Consider the following 18,521-nt stretch of genomic DNA (forward strand, 5'->3'; position numbering starts at 1 on the left):
CAATTTCTTACAGTATAGACTAGTGAAGATGATAAAAACTCTTCATCAACATACTAAGGACTTTGTCTTTTGTATATCTACAGTAACCAAATACTGTAAGAGTCACAAATTTGTATTACTTCCACCAACCCACCTTTTTCCACTACAAGTTTCTGTACAAGCCCATCCTCACCCAGGTAACAACGGGTACTAGACTTGAACCAGCCCTGCACAGGACGGCAGCCCATCGGGACTACTGCTTTTACATATACAGGCCAAATAATTTGTGGAGCCATACGTGTCCTTGGGTCTCCATGGATCTCATCAGACTGTGACTGGACCTGGTGTCACTGACTTTTTCACCGTGGAGCAGCTTGGCAGCGACTGCAGATCTGGAATGTTCACCAGTTTGCCTCAGTCGTCAGAACTCTTTGGTATTTTCAACACAAATAACATGGGGTCTTGCACCTTGTTGCTAAATGCCTTTCGAATGATGTCCACGGCCTGCTGGTGTGTCACATTCTGTAAACTCACTCCGTCCACCGACACCAACTCATAACCGGCCTGCAAGGAGAGGAAAAGGCAAAATGGTCTCGTCATTTGTTTTCCAGCTGCACATATCAGTCTGATAAAACAATGAAGAACAACATAAAACGTATGTTTAAAAAATTCCTGAACACAACCGTTGAGAGTGGCAGCTGATTCAATATTGACATCGTGCACTGACTGCAAAGAGTGCAATAAAAGTAATCTGAGGTCCCCGACTTTGGGTAGTTGTGAAACTTAACTTTGTTTCCAGTTAGGTGTGGTGTTTTCATTATTTCCTATTTGGCTGACATGCTTACCCAACATTTGAGACATAACTGGCTGCATTTCTTCGTTTTTCCAGTTAGAGCACAGGCGTGTGACTTGCTCAGGCCCACACAGTGTCAGTAGCATTTTTGAATCCACAACCTCTGTGTTTGAAGTCCAAAGTCCAAGCATTTCACCAAACTGCCTGGTGACTCAGAAATCTCAGAATATCATAAAAGTGGTCCTACTCTGAATTTAGGAAACAAACCTTAACTTCACCAGGATTAAGGAGAGCCTTGAGCTGTCCTAACTCGCTTGGCGCTGCCTGAAGATGGCGTTCAGACTGAGATCAGCATGCACAGCCTGGGAAAGGCCGATTGTTTTAGAAAAGGTGCAAACAATGAACTTGTAAAAATATATTATTGGACAGAGATGGAACAAATTTAGAACAAACCTTAGACGTTACATGATCATTCCCTCTATCTACTCGAAGAAGCCATGCGCCATCAGCCGAAATGAAAGTGTCGGTAATGTTATGTGTAAAACGCAGCTTTGCAATAGCAATGATTCTGGTATGTCACAACCAAGCATTTCTCAAATTTGCCTTAAACATCGAACGCCCTTACAACATGCGAGGTAATACTCAGATTAATACATTTTCTCACCACTCCACGTGAAGTAATGTTAAAGCAACGCTGCATTCTTGCACATCTGCACTCACGTAAAGATTGCTCTAAGTGTGGGTGAGCACACCTGTCAATCAGAAGCAACATCACAGTATTAACACACAGGTGGTCATGGAGGCAAACTGTACTCTTGGAAGATTTGTGTTAGTTTATAAGCACAGGATTGTTAAAGATGACAAGTAGAGGTTCCCAAAGCATTAGATAAATGGAGCTTCACAGAAGATAAAGGGAACCCTCTTTATTCTGAGCAAGGGTGACGAGGAAACTGGAGCCTATCCGAGCAAGCATATGGCGCCATGTAGGATTAATCTCTGGAGTGTTCATTGTTAAATAAATGTACTCAATTCTGGGCTTTACTCTCATTCAGGGTGAGTGTGTGTCTTGGTCTTTGCATCTTGATGCTTATTACATTATTATAGTGGCAGCAATTACATAAGCTTAGTGTAATGTCCTACCTTATTAGGTTTACTGTATTCTTCTTCCCATTATTGTTTTTATTATTTATTATTGTTATTATACTACTACTTCAAATCTTCTTATTGTTCTTCTTCATATTATCTTCTTTGTGGTAAACCCTTAGCGTTAGTATCAGAAAACTACAAAACATCATCATGACTTCCAGTTCGAGGTTTGTGGTGCAATAAAAATCAAGACATCATTCAGTCTCGGATGTGGCTTCCTACTCCTTACTGCGCCAGCAATCAGAAGGTTGCCGTTTCGAATCCCGTAAACACCAGAAGTGGCTCTACTCCGTTGGGCCCTTGAGCAAAGTCCTTAACCTGCAATTGCTCCATCCTGGGTATGACGTTAATCTGCATCCAGCCCTGCAGGCAGGTCCTCCAACTTACAGGGAAAATGTAGGGGTTGGTGACAGGACACACGCTTCAGTGTGGTGCAGAGGTGTCACCCGCTGCACTTGGGTCCCAATCCAGGTGGTTCATTGTGTGGTGGGTGCTATCAGTGCACGCTCCTAATCTATTCTGAGGAAGGGCAAATTCTTATCCAAGTTAGACTTTTAAAGCAATTCCTGAGGTGCTTGATAAATATGAGCCCAGTTTTAATCCCCTGCTTACTTTTAATATGGGCCTCATTAGATTTTGAAATAACTACATTTTAGGACAATATTATACTTATGCCAAATTTTAGACTGGGCTTTAAGTCCAGCAATAGGAAAATTCCATCCTTCCATTCTTGGAGTGTCACAAGAAGTCAATGCCTAATTTAGCTTCATTAGAAGCAAGTAACTTGACATGAGACGCCAGTCTTTTGCAAGACCCATTTATCCTCAATTTAATTACGGCACATTTTTGGGACAACTGAGGTAATTAGAACATGCAAAGTCCACAATGCAAGTGACCAGGAAGGGAATTGAAGCCAAATTGCTGGAACTATGGTGCAACAGCACTAACCACTGTGCTACCAAGGCGGGAAACCAAGAGGTCTTCTTAAGTAAGAAGTTTTGACATCTGAGTTACTGACGCGGTTATCTGTCCAGGCACAGGAGTGGACACTCCGAGCCAGAGAGGCAACATGTTTGAATCTTACAAGTGCGAGTTTTGGACTTGTCAGCACAAATCATTCTGGACACCTCTGTGCTTGCTGCTGTGCTGCCTTCCAATCCATTTTCAAAATGATTTCTGCTTTAAGTGAACTCCTGTGGAGTCACAACTACACCCCAGCATGCTTTTAATTTTGCCAAGGTAACACAGCAGCAAGGACTACTTTTGTTGATTACAAAATGTACCCGCTTGAGGTGTTTTAATGCAGCTAGCTGGAAGGGAAAATCACAAGGGAACAAATGAGGTGACCCTTCTGGTGACACTTTGCCAGCTGCAGCTCTGCCTGCCATCACAATATGACCTGCCAGCCTCAAGCTTGGATTTATGATCCTCTGGCCCACAGTGTCAGAGCCACATTTTTGACCACAACTGAGTGGACACTCCTTCGTTACCACATGGAAATACCTCTAGAGGGTGGAGACCGGCACACTATCACTTTAAACTGCGTAACAACATTCATATATGAAGATAACACCACACTCCAAAGGAACTACATCTTATATATATTTCTCTTCTGGTTCGTCCTGCTTCCACTTCAAAACTGGTCCCACTGACATGCAGCCGACACGGCATTTCTCAATTCCTATTCATCGTCTTCCATGTCATGCACTATACTGCCCTGCTGAGCGTAATACATCCAACAAGTACTCGAGGTGCTGCCACAACGGTAAAGTAGCTTTACCACCTTTGCGGGAGCCACCTGTGTCTTTACAACAGCTACTTACACAGCTAACATCAGAAGCTAAAAATTATCGTGAATACAATCTGAGAATGCAACTCTTCTCTAGCGTTTGTTTCCATGGGTGCACAGATAACTCAACCTCCTGGCCATGGACCATACTGTTTTAAAATACACGGGCAAATTTATCACGAAATCTCTCCACTATACGCTAACACTTCTACCTCTCCAGGATATGGACAATTGTATGTTTTTGACACAGTGCAAGCTACTGAAGTACACTTACAAACTAAAGCAAACTCTGCATGCAGCGAAAATGTACTTCTCCAGCTAGATTCCATGCTCAGAACCATCAACCCCTTCACTAAATCATACAAACACATGCATGAAATCGCTCAGTCCAATCCAACAGCATCTGTACGAATGGTTTTCAAGGAAACCCTTAAGCAGGATTTACGACGATACAGTGCCCTGACATGTCACACCGATGTTGCAGCGATTTTCGTCGGAGAAGATGGCGAACCGCCTGCCGAAAGGGACATTTGCATCTATCTCATAGGCAACTCCTGTAAACAGATTTCCACGATCAATATGAATTGCGATCCTATGGTTTAGCCACTTTTATTCCCTTACAGAGACATTGGCTGGCACAAAGATTTACCACATGTTCCAGATAAAAGAACCGCCAAGTGAATAAGGCTTACTCAATGCCAGTTTTACGCGTACAGATTAGCAATGAGGAATACTTTTAGTATTTTGCACTCCAGAAGCAAACTATTCCAACAGTACGTCGTAGATGCGTATGTTAAAACAGAGGGCACGCGTCTCAACTATCTCAGATTACATCAACAAGATCTGCACGTAGAACAATACAAAGGACTATCAGACGCACTGCAAGCAAACGCTGAAAATAACAACGTACGTGTAGGCAAAATGATCAAATTACCGTCCACATTTCCAGGAAGTCCAAGATACATGTAACAAAACTATCAGGATGCCATGGCCATAGTACGTAAATTCGGAAAGCCTTATTTATTTATCACTTTCACATGTAATCCTGATTGGCCGGAAATTCTACATGCACACTGCGTCTTTCAAGAAGTATTTATTTCTTCTTGATTTCTGAATTCCTTTCTCACTGTTTTCCGTTCCTATTCTTACACCGCCTGTCGGCTAGTTAAATAATAAAATAAAAAGCTAATGGTTGCCATTAACCTTTTTAAAGCCACAATGAGTAACTGGAGCTGAACCTGCACCCTCAGATATACAGTAATTGTATTTGAAATGTGTAGATAACCTCTTCAGTCTAATGAGAATGACACTCTACAATGGTGGGATTTTGTCGTACTACGCATGGGTATTGCTGTACCACAGAGGTACACAATTTAAATTCAGCCTGTGTTAAGCGTGCAGATTAGGTTAAATGAAGATGGTAAAATGGCCATCTGTGAGCAAATTGCCCTGCAGGGGTCCCGCAATTTCACCTGATGTTGATTGCCGACTCCGAAATGAACAAATGACTGAATACAGGGATAAGCCTTGTGCTGTACAGAGGAGCTCCTCAAGCACGCATCACACAGAAAATGATCACGCTGTACTGTGTTGCTGCTGGGTGGCAGTGCCTTTGGGTAGCTCTGCATGTTGAACAAGCACCTGTGATTTTATATGCTGTAAGTGCATCCTGCTGTAGTAAACACCACCCCAAAGCTACTTATCAGTATGAAGCACATTACAATTGATTTTTATAATTAGTTGAGTTAAGAGAAGCTCTTACAATTACATAAGGAGCAGCCTGGTAGTCCAATTGTCATAGCCAATGAGTCACACTGCCTGTGAGCTGAGCGGAAACAAGACGGAGTGGTCGAGAGAAGATGTGGCTTGGAGAGGTGTACCACTTTCCCGCAGAGTAAGGTTATCATATGCACTCTTATTTGTGTATCTCATACTGTTTTCTGTCTGCTGTGTTCTTTGTGCCGCTAACTGCCGTAAGGGACCCTGGAATCCTGCGAGTCCAAAAATGGAAGAGCAGTTTAGGTAACAGAGATGTGTTGTACTCTTTGTTAAAAAATGTGCACATTTACTAATAGATGCGCATATTTATTCTGTGTTGGTGCTTACTTTATGGGGAGCACAGTGGTACGGTTGTCAGCATTGCTGCCTCAGTTCAAGTCCTAGCCGGTGTGGAGTGTGCACGGTCTTCCTGTGTCTGTGCACTCCATCTTCTCTCTCCTTCCAGACAGATGCAACCTGTGCTGACTGTTGACTTTAAACTGCCCCTATATGGTGCTGCCTCACAGCTTCAAAGTCCTGGGTTCAAATCCTGGTCAATGTCATTGCACAGTTTGAATGGTCTCTGGTTACTTCAGTTTACTCCCACCTGAGGAATGGTGTGCATGTTAGGTCAGTTAGTGACTCCAAATCAGCCCAGTGTGCATTAGTGACATCCAAGGCTGACACCTACCTCATCCTAGATGCTGCCAATTTAGGCTCTTGCACCCCATGACTCTGTCATTTAATAAGGGGATTCCTAAAAAGGGATGAATATCCACTATGGCCCATAACATCCTGCCTACGGGCAAGCGTGGTCTCTTCCCCAGCTTCGTTACGCACCTTTGAATCAGTGTGCTTTGAAATGCATGGGCAAGTTATGAAACCCTTGTTGAAGGAAAGTGGTATATGTTTGAAAAAATGAATGTCAAGCCTCCAGAACAGAACACTGAAAATGGGATACCCTTAAGAATCAGAATACTTTGTAAATAGAAACACAAAAAATAAAGAAAAAAACAAAAAGGGGAAAGTATGACGACAAATATCCTGAAACATGGGCTACTGCATGATATATAAAAAGCTACATGTCACTGACTGACATTCTCACCTGTCTGCAGACAACATAAAGAAACAATCTAGCCTCGCCAAAAAGTTAATCTACAGTAATTTAAAAATTCAAAACTTGATTTAAAAAAATAGCGTTTCAAAATTAATATTTGGAAAGCGCCAGTCTATGGCAGTTACTGAAAAGCTCAGATGGTAACATGTGTGAGTACTAGTCAGTGGCATCATGGTTCAACAAGTCCTTCATTGTTCTTTATTAGTTCATATGTCTGACTGGCTCTTGCAAAATTATTTATCACTACAGTTTGTAACTATGTGATTAGTATTGAATAAATCTCACTGATCCTCTGTGTTTTGTCAGGACATCTTTGTTATGCACTAAACAAGAGTGTACACCAGCCCAAGGTGCTTTATATATCCATTATGGCAGAACTGTTTGACATGTTTGTATATCTGGAGAAGAGTCAGGTGAAGGGGACTCTCTCAGGGTCTCAGAGGCAGGGACTGAACCTGTGACCTTGTGGTTTAATGTCCAATGGCTTAGAGACATAGGGGTGGGTCACTGTCCATCACAATTAGCTTAATACCAGGCACAGATTAAAGAAAAATTTTAAAATGTGAGAGCAAACAGTGCAGAACACACCTTTAAGACTGCGGAAGTTGAGGCTGCCCCTCCAGGGAATATCTTCTCAATTTTTACCACAGGCTGAACTTTGGACTCAATTCCTCCAGATATGCTGATCCCTAGAAGAAAATAAAATAAAACAAACACACATTTGATTTTTAACACATCTCTATGTTGTTCTCTAACAGGTCTGTGAAGTGAAAACAACAGGTGGCAGCACTCAGTGGAAGACATGGTTATCTGAGACTAATGCATCCCCAAGCCACACTCCATTTATCATCAAGAATGGCGAGGGTTTCAAATCTGATTATGTTCAAGTCATGGAGGGGCACCCGACACCACTTGCTCTTTCACTGACATTTGTTCTTCTGTTTTTCATTTTTGGTGATTGCTTAGCCTTTTTGCCTGTGAGATTCACTCAAAGTTTAATAGAGTTAACTGTACTGTAGTCCTAGGGAGAAGAGTAGGGGTATAACGTCAGATTGGACATCCTGTCACAAACAATACCGGACACATAACCGTTCCCAGCCCATTGTGTGTTAGCATATACAATGAGCAAATCCCATGAAAAAACTCAAACTCAGTTTCATTTCTGTTGATGTTCATTTGTCAGTTCTTATAGTTGTGGGGAACTGGGGTGTATTCAGGTCATAATCGGGCAAAAGCAGGCATCACCTCTGGAAACAGTGCCAGTCAATTGCAGGGCACAGGCACACCTCACATGCACACTAATGTTCAGACATACCATTAAGATATATCACTTTGAAATATACAGTAATCCCTCGCTATATCGCGCTTCGCCTTTTGCGGCTTCACTCCATCGCGGATTTTATATGTAAGCATATTTAAATATATATCGCGGATTTTTCGCTGCTTCGCGGGTTTCTGCGGACAATGGGTCTTTTAATTTCTGGTACATGCTTCCTCAGTTGGTTTGCCCAGTTGATTTCATACAAGGGACGCTATTAGCAGATGGCTGAGAAGCTACCCAGCTTACTTTTCTCTTTCTTTTGCGCTGACTTTCTCTGATCCTGACGTAGGGGGATTGAGCAGGTGGGCTGTTCGCACACCTAGACGATACGGACGCTCGTCTAAAAATGCTGAAAGATTATCTTCACGTTGTGATCTTTTGTGCAGCTGCTTCCTGAAACGACATGCTGCACGGAGCTTCGCATACTTAAAAGCTCGAAGGGCACGTATTGATTTTTGATTGAAAAACAAACTCTGTCTCACCTTGTCTGCTCCTGACGGAGGGGGTGTGAGCTGCCCCTTCAACAGCTTTGTGCCGTGGTGCTTCGCATACTTAAAAGCAAACAGCCCTATTGATTTGTTTGCTTTTTCTCTCTATCTCTGTGACAGTCACTGCTCCTGACACGCACTCCTTTGAAGAGAAAGATATGTTTGCATTCTTTTAATTGTGAGACGGAAATGTCATCTCTGTCTTGTCATGGAGCACAGTTTAAACTTTTGAAAAAGAGACAAATGTTTGTCTGCAGTGTTTGAATAACGTTCCTGTCTCTCTACAACCTCCTGTGTTTCTGCGCAAATCTGTGACCCAAGCATGACAATATAAAAATAACCATATAAACATATGGTTTCTACTTCACGGATTTTCTTATTTCGCGGGTGGCTCTGGAACGCAACCCCGTGATGGAGGAGGGATTACTGTATAAGGAAACTGAAGTACAGTATTGCACCGATTAGTCTCGCTGAAGAAGGACATGTAATATAAATGTCTAGAGACAACCATAAGTGAATTGTGCTTATGGGAACAATTAGACGACTCACTGAGTGTCACATTTCTAAACCAATCCAATGCCTCATGAAAGTGGCGCTCAAAGTAGGGCCGGGTATTTTGAACTGCAAAGATCAGAGATACTCTTGATAATCTGGACCAACAGACGGCAAGCTTCTGATAACGAAGAAACATCAACAGTTGGAAAGTTTTCTAAAAGAAAAAAAACTCTTAGATATATAAATGTTTGTCACGTGTAAAGGGAGCACATTGCCCATTTTAAAAATAAAAACATTTTGCAAGGGGAAAAACCATTCTGTAGCATCATATTATACATTGGCATTCAATGGCATCAACGGACAACTGATAAATGTACAAGATATGTTGTCACAGGTGCTCTGTATGCTCTCTGTTGCTCAGAGTTACAATGACAGTGTTGGAGTCAATGTAAGTTTGCAAGAATTAGCAGCTATATTCAGGAAAATATGAACGGCAAAATACGCATTTGAAGTAAACGATGTGCAGATTTCAGTACTCAAACACCCGAATCAACAAATTTTCCTAACACCACAAGCAGATGCACAGATGAGGCTGCACAACGTCCACTTTCTGACTGAACGTCTAAACAAATAATGAAAGGAATTTAACATTACTATCTAATTGGAAATGCAAACATGTTATAACAAAATAGCAAAGGCATTTGAACATATTGTATGTCCATCGATCACGATGCTTATCTAAACTCTGTTTGCTGTTATGTCATATGACAGACAGAGGCACTTCTCAAACATGTGGAGTCCAGTAGCTGTGGTGGTCTACGTGTGTGTGTCTGTCTGTCGGTCTCCACTGCTGCAGCACTTATTACAACGTGCACATTAATTATTATTCTTCAGTTACCTTGTGCTACTGAGCTCCTGAACTGATAACAGCAATTTCAGCTTTTTATTTTCTTTCAGCATCAAGTCTTTAGTTCAATTTCTTTTACTCTCTCCCTGAAACCCTGGTAGCAGTTTAACTTGCATGGACAGGATACCTTTGGGGGTAGCTTCTGCAGCACAGGATTTCACTGCCATTTACCTCACACTTTTTAATGAATTGTCCCCAGATGTGTATTATCATTTGAGAATCACGTCTGGCCCCAAAAGACTATGCGCTGACTACTTGCTTTATTATTAGGGACTGGATGGTTTGGCCATATGTCAGTCACAAAATTTACAGTCCATTGCAATGGAGGCTCTGTGGATCTGGTGTGGGTCACCGGTGTGCGCATTTTAACTGCTGGTACAGAGTAACACAAACCATTCTTTGAGTCTGTGCGTCAGTACACACGGTCCGTGTAAGGCTGTGTTTCTCAACCACTGGGGCGCACCTCCGGTGGGGCACAATGTGCTCCTAAGCGACTAGAAGCACTGCACAATAGGTTTCCCCGTTTCTAAGCAAGTTTGTTTTACCAAGAGGATACTTGATCGCAGGAAAAAAAGATTTGTACACATATTTATCCATTCAGACAACAAATTAATCACAAACACAAAGGTGACAGCCATTTGACCAAAATAAAACATAATTAGGTACTTGTGATTTGTGTAAATCAGGAGCTACCAAAGCACAGAGGTTTAAATACTTATGTAAACACTAACTGTAGAGTTTTTCTTCTTCTGTTAAATATCTACAGAAAATGGCTTATTTTGACTTTGGAAATGTATTGTTACAGTATAAGAGTTCACATTAAAAATACTGAATGGATAAACATGTATGAATCATTTGTCATGCATACAATTGTGTTGACTTTCACTTTGCCAACTCCACCATGGTATACATTGACTAGAACCTGTTCTTCATGTTACACTCCAAACACTTGAGCTCCATATTGGGCATCTGCAGCTTAGACAGATTGTGAGACTTTTATTATGGCCCTACCTGCCATCTGCTGGGCGTGTGTGGCACTGCAGTGCTGGTGAGAAAACAGCTGGGAACCTTTTTAAACTTATACAGTTACATTATATTTATTATACTATATCGTCTCCCAAGTCCACTTAATCCTGAGCAGGGTTGTGATTTGTCTAAATAATAAACAAAGACAGTCTGATAAAATGAACCACACACAACTAACTGTACTGTTCATGTAAAATTCAGTGTTATTTATTAGATAGCATTAATGAGCCTTGAGTTCTGTTAAGAGGGTCAAGGTGGGAACAATCAGGTGTGAGTGTGATGGATCCCTCCCTACATGGCCAGATTAAGGCCCTCACTGGCTGTTGGGTTACTTAGTTCCTAAACAGACAGCTGATCATACTTTTAACAAATGCAGCACACAGACACCTGGTCATTTAATGCAGCGCCGGATTGCTCACTTTTGATTTTGGCACGAGTCTTGATCACTTCAAGATCCCCTTCGATCATTTTGACTCATGGATACACCATCATTTCATTGAGCATCTATGGGCTGTCTTGGTGAAATGGCTCCTTACTGTCATGAGCCCTGGGTGTGCACCAAAAACACTTGTTAGGTCTGTCACTCTGCCTCTTTATGAAAAATAAACATTTTTTGGTTGTCCTAATAAAACTGGACAACAAAAGGAGGCCATCACCATTTAATAAATCTAGAGCTCCGTTTACTTTTTCCACCCACAAAAGAAATGAATGCTTAAGGCAGATATGAAGTACAATCTTGTGTGAATTATTTATCATTAATTTTGCATTAAGAAAGAAAAAAGACTAGAAATATTATATATTCTCACACACATACACACACACAATCTATCAAAAATTAAAGTATTTCAAAAATAGTGCTTTTAGTATTCATTTTGCATTAACTGTATATACATGCAAGTGACATTTATTTAAATGATTCAGTCTGGATAGAAATGTATGTGCAAGATCTCAGAGGACAAGTTGGTAGAGGGCTATTTTTATATTTTTTTCAGATATGTCACTTTAAAAGTGTGAACATCATCACATAGATAGATGACTGTTAGGCAGTACATTCAAAGTCAATCCACATAGATTAACATGGCATTCTACAAATGGTCATAAACACACTTACTGTAGGCGAACCCACCCACACCATAGAAATGTAGTAATAATTAAAGAATTGCTTATCACCGCACAATAACTGTTGAACAAACATGCCAAAACATCACGACTAAATACTCACCCAAGGACTGTTTACTTTTAGAGATGGCCACAGTGGAAAGTTGATATTCTTGAAGTGGAGGAGCAGCTCCCTGCTCTAATGTACCGTTAACACCACTTGACGCAGCTGCTGAATGTCCGTTCACCAGTTCTTTTTCAGCAGCTTTATCTTTGACTGATTCAGAATGAACTTTGTGACTTGAGTCCAAATTGGCAGCACCAGATGTGGTATCCCCAAAAATCTGAGACAGTGAAGGCCTGGACTTCTTGGGATTGTTCACCACGGAGTACAAAGTGTCTTTGCTTTTCTCACCCTTTTCCTTTTTAGACTTCACCAGTTCAGATTTTCTGGTAGACATTCCATTTTCACTGGGAAAAGGATTCTTATCTGTGGGTGAATAAAGAGCATCTTCCCGTTTCGGGAGGTCAAAGATCGCTGTAAACGTTTTTTTCTGTGTGGCATTCAGTGCTGTGGTCTGAACCATGTCAGTCAGTAACCAATTAGACTGTTGCAGTTTGGACCCAGCAGACTTGTAGGACCTGGTATTTGTAGAATAGGCATCTACTGGCACATCTTCAAGGGGTGTGAAAGCCCTGGAATAAAGTTGTCTGTCTTGCTCAGTTCCAGACAGCTTGAGCTTTTCAATTTCTTCCATCAGCTCTCGGTCCTTTTCGTAGTCTTGTGCAGCCTTCAGGTGAAATCCTCCTCGATAGTCTGAAACGCAAAGAAGCAGACTCAGATATAATAGAAAAACAGCCAGTAAAGTTCAATTAATATTCAATACAGTACTGTGGTGTGCATATTTGATAAAAACTTTGAACACTTATATATAGCCCTCTGCTAAAATATTATCCTTTGATATATACTTTATTTCCAAATACCTGTATTATCAGTACTGTTTATTGCACATTCTTACTTTTGTTTTCATTGTTATGGTTTATCAATCTGTGAAAAAAATGCATTTTTTGGGCTTTGCCAAAAGAAGCGGTACAAAAGTTAAAGGGGGGCAAAGCTCATAGTTTGACACTAACTAGTTTATTGCATTTAGCACCTTAAAATATAAAGACAGAAGATCTAAATATGCGATTGATTTTAAAACTGAAATCCACTGTCTGTTCATTGGACCCAAATCCAGCTAACCTGTTAAAAGTGTACAGTAATCCCTCGCTACTTCGCGGTTCACTTTTCGCGGATTCATGACTTCGCGGATTTTATACGTAAGCATATCTAAATATATATCGCAGATTTTTCGCTGCTTCGCAGGTTTCTGCGGACAATGGGTCTTTTTACTTCTGGTACTTGCTTCCTTAGTTAGTTTGCCCAGTTGATTTCATACAAGAGATGCTATTGGCGGATGGCTGAGAAGCTACCCAATCAGAGCACGCAGTTAAGTTCCTGTGTATTGCTGATTGGCTCAGCGACGGAGTGCTGCATTAACCAGGAAGTCTCATCTCACTCATTCAGCATTAACGTGCTACTGCTTCATGGGCCACGTCCAAGCGCCAACAGAAGATGCAAATGATTGCAGAAAAGGTAAAAGTTTTGGATATGTTGAAGAAAGGGAACAGCTACACCGCTGCAGGACACCATTACAGCATCAATGAGTCCACGATTCTTTTTATTTAAAAAGGAGGAAAGCATATAAGATCTACGGCCGCAGTGTCCTTTAACCAGGGCGCAAAACGAGTTGCAAGTGGACGTGATAAGGCAGTAGTCTGGATGGAATCTGCTTTAGGAATCTTTGCAACAAGGTCGACGACGTCACGACCGCCTACAAGCTGCTCTTCGACCAGAAAAAGAAGCAGCGGCAGCAACTGCCGATCACAATGTTTTTGCAGCCTCGCAAAAAAGAGCCAGTTCCTACTACTACTACTACGGATACACCTTCGGAAACCGTGGAGGAGGTGCCCCAGGAAATGGCACTGCCGTCGTTAAATACAGTCATCGGCTGCGCAGTAAAAGTCATTATCACCTTCATCGTCATCATTTTTACTGCGCAGCATATTCATCACCATCATCACGTCATACATAGCTACGTGTACTTTGCTATACAGTAAGTGTAAACTTATCTACTGATTTCATATTGCTTAACAGTTGTCCCTATTATTAATAGAGTAAAGGGTGGGTTGTAAACAATACAGGGAGGGTTTAAAACGTCCAAATACACGTTAAATAATTAAATAAATATGGTGTCCCTACTTCGCAGAAATTCAGTTATCGCGGTCGGCTTTGGAACCTATCTCCCGCGATAAGTGAGGGATTACTGTACTTGAAACAGCAGTACAGCTAATGCTAGAGGACTTTGTCCCAGAAGTTTTCAAATTAGCCATTGTTAGACTGTTAAAGAAATGAGATTTAATCAGATCAATTTCAAATGTACCATTCCTTCCAAACATTTTAGAGGATAATTTTGTTTTGTAACATAAAACTTACATTAAAAACCAAAATCTTGTAGATATTTCAAACTAGCTTTTGCTCCTGCTGTTGCATTGAAGCTTAACCTCACCAGCTTTTATGGTGCTAGTCTGAAGTGCAGCTTTCAACATGACTGAGAATTTAGTTGGACTGTCAGGAGCTTCTTTAGTTGGCTTACTTCATACTTATTGAAAAAAACCCTCAGCCGAGGTCATTTTCATACCCTGGCATGACTTGTGTTAGAATGCTACAAGCTTCTCTGAATTAAGGTAACAGAACCTAACCCAAGAAAGGCTTCACCTGGTACTGGAGTGATGAGGTGTCTTTTAGGTGCTGTTCTACTTTGGGAGGATCGAAGAGCAGGGGATCTCACTGGAAGACAAAGAACACTCAGTTGGGAGAAGCAGGATATACATTTGCAGTGTCCAGAATCACAAACAAAATTTGAATTACCTGTTCTGTTCTTTAAAATGTCATATGCTTCAAGCTCAAAGGGTATAACCATGCTGTCAAATCTTCCCAAGTCAGTAGGTGACAAAATGGTTCTGCAAAACCAGAGTACAATATAAATAATGCTCGAAGGTAAAGGTTAATTATGATAACTGTGCAGCTGCATATATTTAATTATTTTCTTACTCTTTATTCAGATTTGCTTAAATCTAATCAAAGCCTAACCAAGCAGCATTGAGAAGGAATGCCTCACATTTGACCTCACTTATGTCTGTGTGTATGTATTATTGCTACTTTTAGGCCATATATCATCTTTAAATATGTGATCAAATTTGCATAGACAACAAACTTATAGAAAGCCAAATGATCACAACTAATTTTGACAACAAAAAGAAATATTAAAGTTGAGAAAATGCAAGTGGGATAGATGGCAAAAGAGAGGACCGTGGACAGAGTTGACTTAAATGGAGGCGAGTGCTTTAGACCAATTAATTTTATAGTTCGAGTAGACTTCTTAGGAATTCATGAGGTTAAGGATGGGGACAATCTGACAGAAAGACAGGATTCTGTCAGCGTACAAAGAGATTTTTTTGGTAAGTGGAGGGTGGAGGATGCAGAGGACAGGGCAGAGGCACAGCTATGCCACAGGACTCTGGTGGGGCCAGTAACATCTGGCCAAGCAGGACTTGGGAGCATTCCAACAATCCGTTAGGACAGGGCCCAAGGCAAAGTCAGGCACCACCTGGTACAAGAGGAAGTAAGAGCAGAGGTCGAAGAACTTTGGGGGAGTCAAGTGGTAGGAATGTGACAGTAAAGTGCCTGGACGAAATGGGAAAGGGCTATGGACCGCAAGATCTCCTGGTCCGAGCTGTGGCAGGTCAAGCCCTTCCAGATCAGATTTCTGATCCAAGCTGTCTATGATGTCCAGCCAAGTCCATCCAACCTCTTCTGCTGGGGCAAGGTTGACTCTCCAGCATGCCCCTTGTGCCAGAGAGGAGGGACACTTGAGCATATTCTTAGCAGTTGCCCAAAAGCACTGGGAGAGGGTCGCAATCACTGGCGGCATGACCAAGCATTAAAGGTGATTGCAGGAACTCTCTCAAGTGCCAGAGACCAGATCAAGTGCACTGGACCACTTAGGCAGAGGATTCCCTTTCTCAGAGTGGGAGAAAAGCCCAGACATCAGCCAAGGGTAGCACTAGGGCTCTTGGGAACAGCACCAGACTGGAAGGTGAAGGTAGATGTGGGGAAGCCGCTCCAATTTCCAAATAACATCGTAGAGACCACCATGAGGCCAGACATCGTCCAATTTTCGGAAACATCCAAGCAGGTGGTTATGCTGGAACTTACAGTTCCTTGGGAGGAGAGGATGGAGGAAGCCCATGAGCATAAGAAAGAAAAGTATACCGAGTTGGAGGAAGAATGCCGCAGACATGGGTGGCGTATATGGTGTTTGACCACAGAGATGGGCTGCTGAGGTTTTGCAGCCCAGCCCAGTCTCTGTGTAAGGCTTACTGTCTTCTGAGCGTAACAGGTGTGCACAAGATAAAAGTCATCAAAGTTACAACCAAGGCAACAGACAAAAATCTCTAGATGGCTGTGGATGAAGACAAGTGAACCATGATCACTTGCTACTTGGGCACAAGCCGGGAACTGAACACTCCTCATTGGGTCGCCTGAGTGAGGGTGTCCATTTTGAAAGACCTGAAACACCTGATGACCCCAGATCATATGACTGATGAAGTGTCCAAGCGCATCAATAGACAGTTGTAACCGGTAGCTGTTGTGTATCATGATTGGGTAATCGGGTCTAGTTTATAGCCTGCAGTCATTCACATATTCAGTTCAGTTTCTTCTTATAAGACCAAAATACTATATGCTATTAAAAAGGCACAATTGCTGGAATAAAGCCCAAACTTAAAAGCATCAAAAACTGAAAAAACACATTGCTCAACACTAAGTATCAATGTGGACTTTAACATTCATATTCATGAAAGGCATACTGCGATTGTGAAATGTCTGACAAGTGCAATAATACATTTCATTTGACTATATGGAAAACATGTGTCACTTTATTTAAAATACATGTCTTTTACTAATTTAAAATAAAAGCATCCTGTCACCATGAATACTGCTCAAAGAAAGGCAATCGAGGACAAATGGAAATAGCTAAAAACCTTAAAAAGAAGATCAAATGCACTCAGCTACACACAGGATTAGAAAAGTCAATGTCACATTATGCTCAGGTAGTAGACCGACATCCTTTCCAGGATTAGCTCCTGCAGCACAGACTTCAGCCTCCATAACCATGCGTAGACTGGATGGTCACAAGTGCATTGGTTACACAGTTTTATGTATATTGATTAGCACTGGTATGGGAGAAATTTGTAATTCTGACCTTATTTCTCTCAGCAGCAGCAGTTTTTCTGGTCGGTCAAGTATTACAAGAAGGGGCCGAACTAAATCTTCTACCTCTCTTTCTGAAATATACTACACAAAAAAATACATTTTGTATAATACTATGAGCCATAAATTATGAAGGCTTCCAAAAAGAAACATAATTTCTTGCTTAAACCATCCATAAATCTAAATTGGAAGGTAACTCACATGCTGACAGTGTCTAAGAACAGCTGAAACCTCGTCTTCATTCAGCAGCTTCCTGGCCATATCTTCCACCAGAGAAAGTCCCTGCTCTGGCATGGAAAATGGAATGCCATCATGGTAGCTGGAGCTGACCTCTTTTTGTGTGCCAAACAGGGAGAATAAGCGGCCCCTTTCCTTTTCTACGAACCAATCAGGAAAAAAACAGACACGTTCATTAAATGGGCCACTAGTTGTTTTAATTTAAATCAAAGAGGAGTACAGTATGTGATGTTTTGCATGGAAATGACAAATGAGAAAGTGGGCTATTAATAAATTAATAATGAAAGTTATAGTGAACATAATTTATAAAAAAAAACAAAAAAAAAAAAGCATACACATGCATAAGTCCCACCACCAGCCCCAGAAAGCCCGGACACAAATCACTGCATTGTAACAAAAAACAATTAAAAAGTTACCCCTTTTAAGGCTTCTAATCACAAATCTTTGAACTGCATTGCCTGGGGAACAAAGAAGAATTATAGCTACTTAAGGAAAATTGTTTATTCCACATTTAGTTAAAAACGACATAGTACTCACTGAGTAAATATCAATATCATGCATGTTTTTTTGTTTTATGAGTCAAAACTTTTTCCGCATTGTGCAGTTTTTAAAATTTACAGTAAAAGCCTGGGCATTTTCTAAAAATGTACTTCACCAAAGTTTTAAATGATCAAGAAAAAAAATATAAATATCTATAATAATAAAAGGCAAAGCCCTCACTGACTGACTGACTGACTGACTCACTCATCACTAATTCTCCAACTTCCCGTGTAGGTGGAAGGCTGAAATTTGGCAGGCTCATTCCTTACAGCTACTTACAAAAGTTAGGCAGGTTTCATTTCGAAATTCAAAGCGTAATGGTCATAACTGGAACATATTTTTTGTCCATACACTGTAATGGAGGAGGCGGAGTCACGTATCGCGTCATCACGCCTCCTACGTAATCACGTGAACTAAAAACAAGGAAGACAATTACAGCACGAGTCACACACG

The 18,521-nt window shown here is 41.2% G+C and overlaps 1 protein-coding gene across 2 annotated transcripts in view; it reads right to left on the reverse strand.

The window, feature by feature from the left end:
* Window positions 1-238: 238 nt before the first annotated feature.
* Window positions 239-18,521, reverse strand: part of LOC114647182 (PDZ domain-containing protein 7-like) — an 82,624-nt gene continuing 64,341 nt past the window's right edge. Inside the window, exons 9-16 of one of the 2 annotated variants that reach the window (XM_028795753.2) lie at window positions 17,945-17,986; window positions 17,493-17,668; window positions 17,284-17,375; window positions 14,889-14,980; window positions 14,736-14,807; window positions 12,042-12,734; window positions 7,171-7,271; window positions 239-543 (exon numbers count right to left, since the gene is read on the reverse strand). In XM_028795753.2, coding sequence (XP_028651586.1) covers window positions 394-543; window positions 7,171-7,271; window positions 12,042-12,734; window positions 14,736-14,807; window positions 14,889-14,980; window positions 17,284-17,375; window positions 17,493-17,668; window positions 17,945-17,986 — 1,418 coding nt within the window. In that variant the 3' untranslated portion in view covers window positions 239-393. The remainder of the gene's footprint in view (window positions 544-7,170; window positions 7,272-12,041; window positions 12,735-14,735; window positions 14,808-14,888; window positions 14,981-17,283; window positions 17,376-17,492; window positions 17,669-17,944; window positions 17,987-18,521) is intronic. The other variant, XM_051922448.1, reaches the window with a different exon arrangement.

Source organism: Erpetoichthys calabaricus, chromosome 2 (genome assembly GCF_900747795.2).
Source record: "Erpetoichthys calabaricus chromosome 2, fErpCal1.3, whole genome shotgun sequence".
Lineage (NCBI taxonomy): Eukaryota > Metazoa > Chordata > Cladistia > Polypteriformes > Polypteridae > Erpetoichthys > Erpetoichthys calabaricus.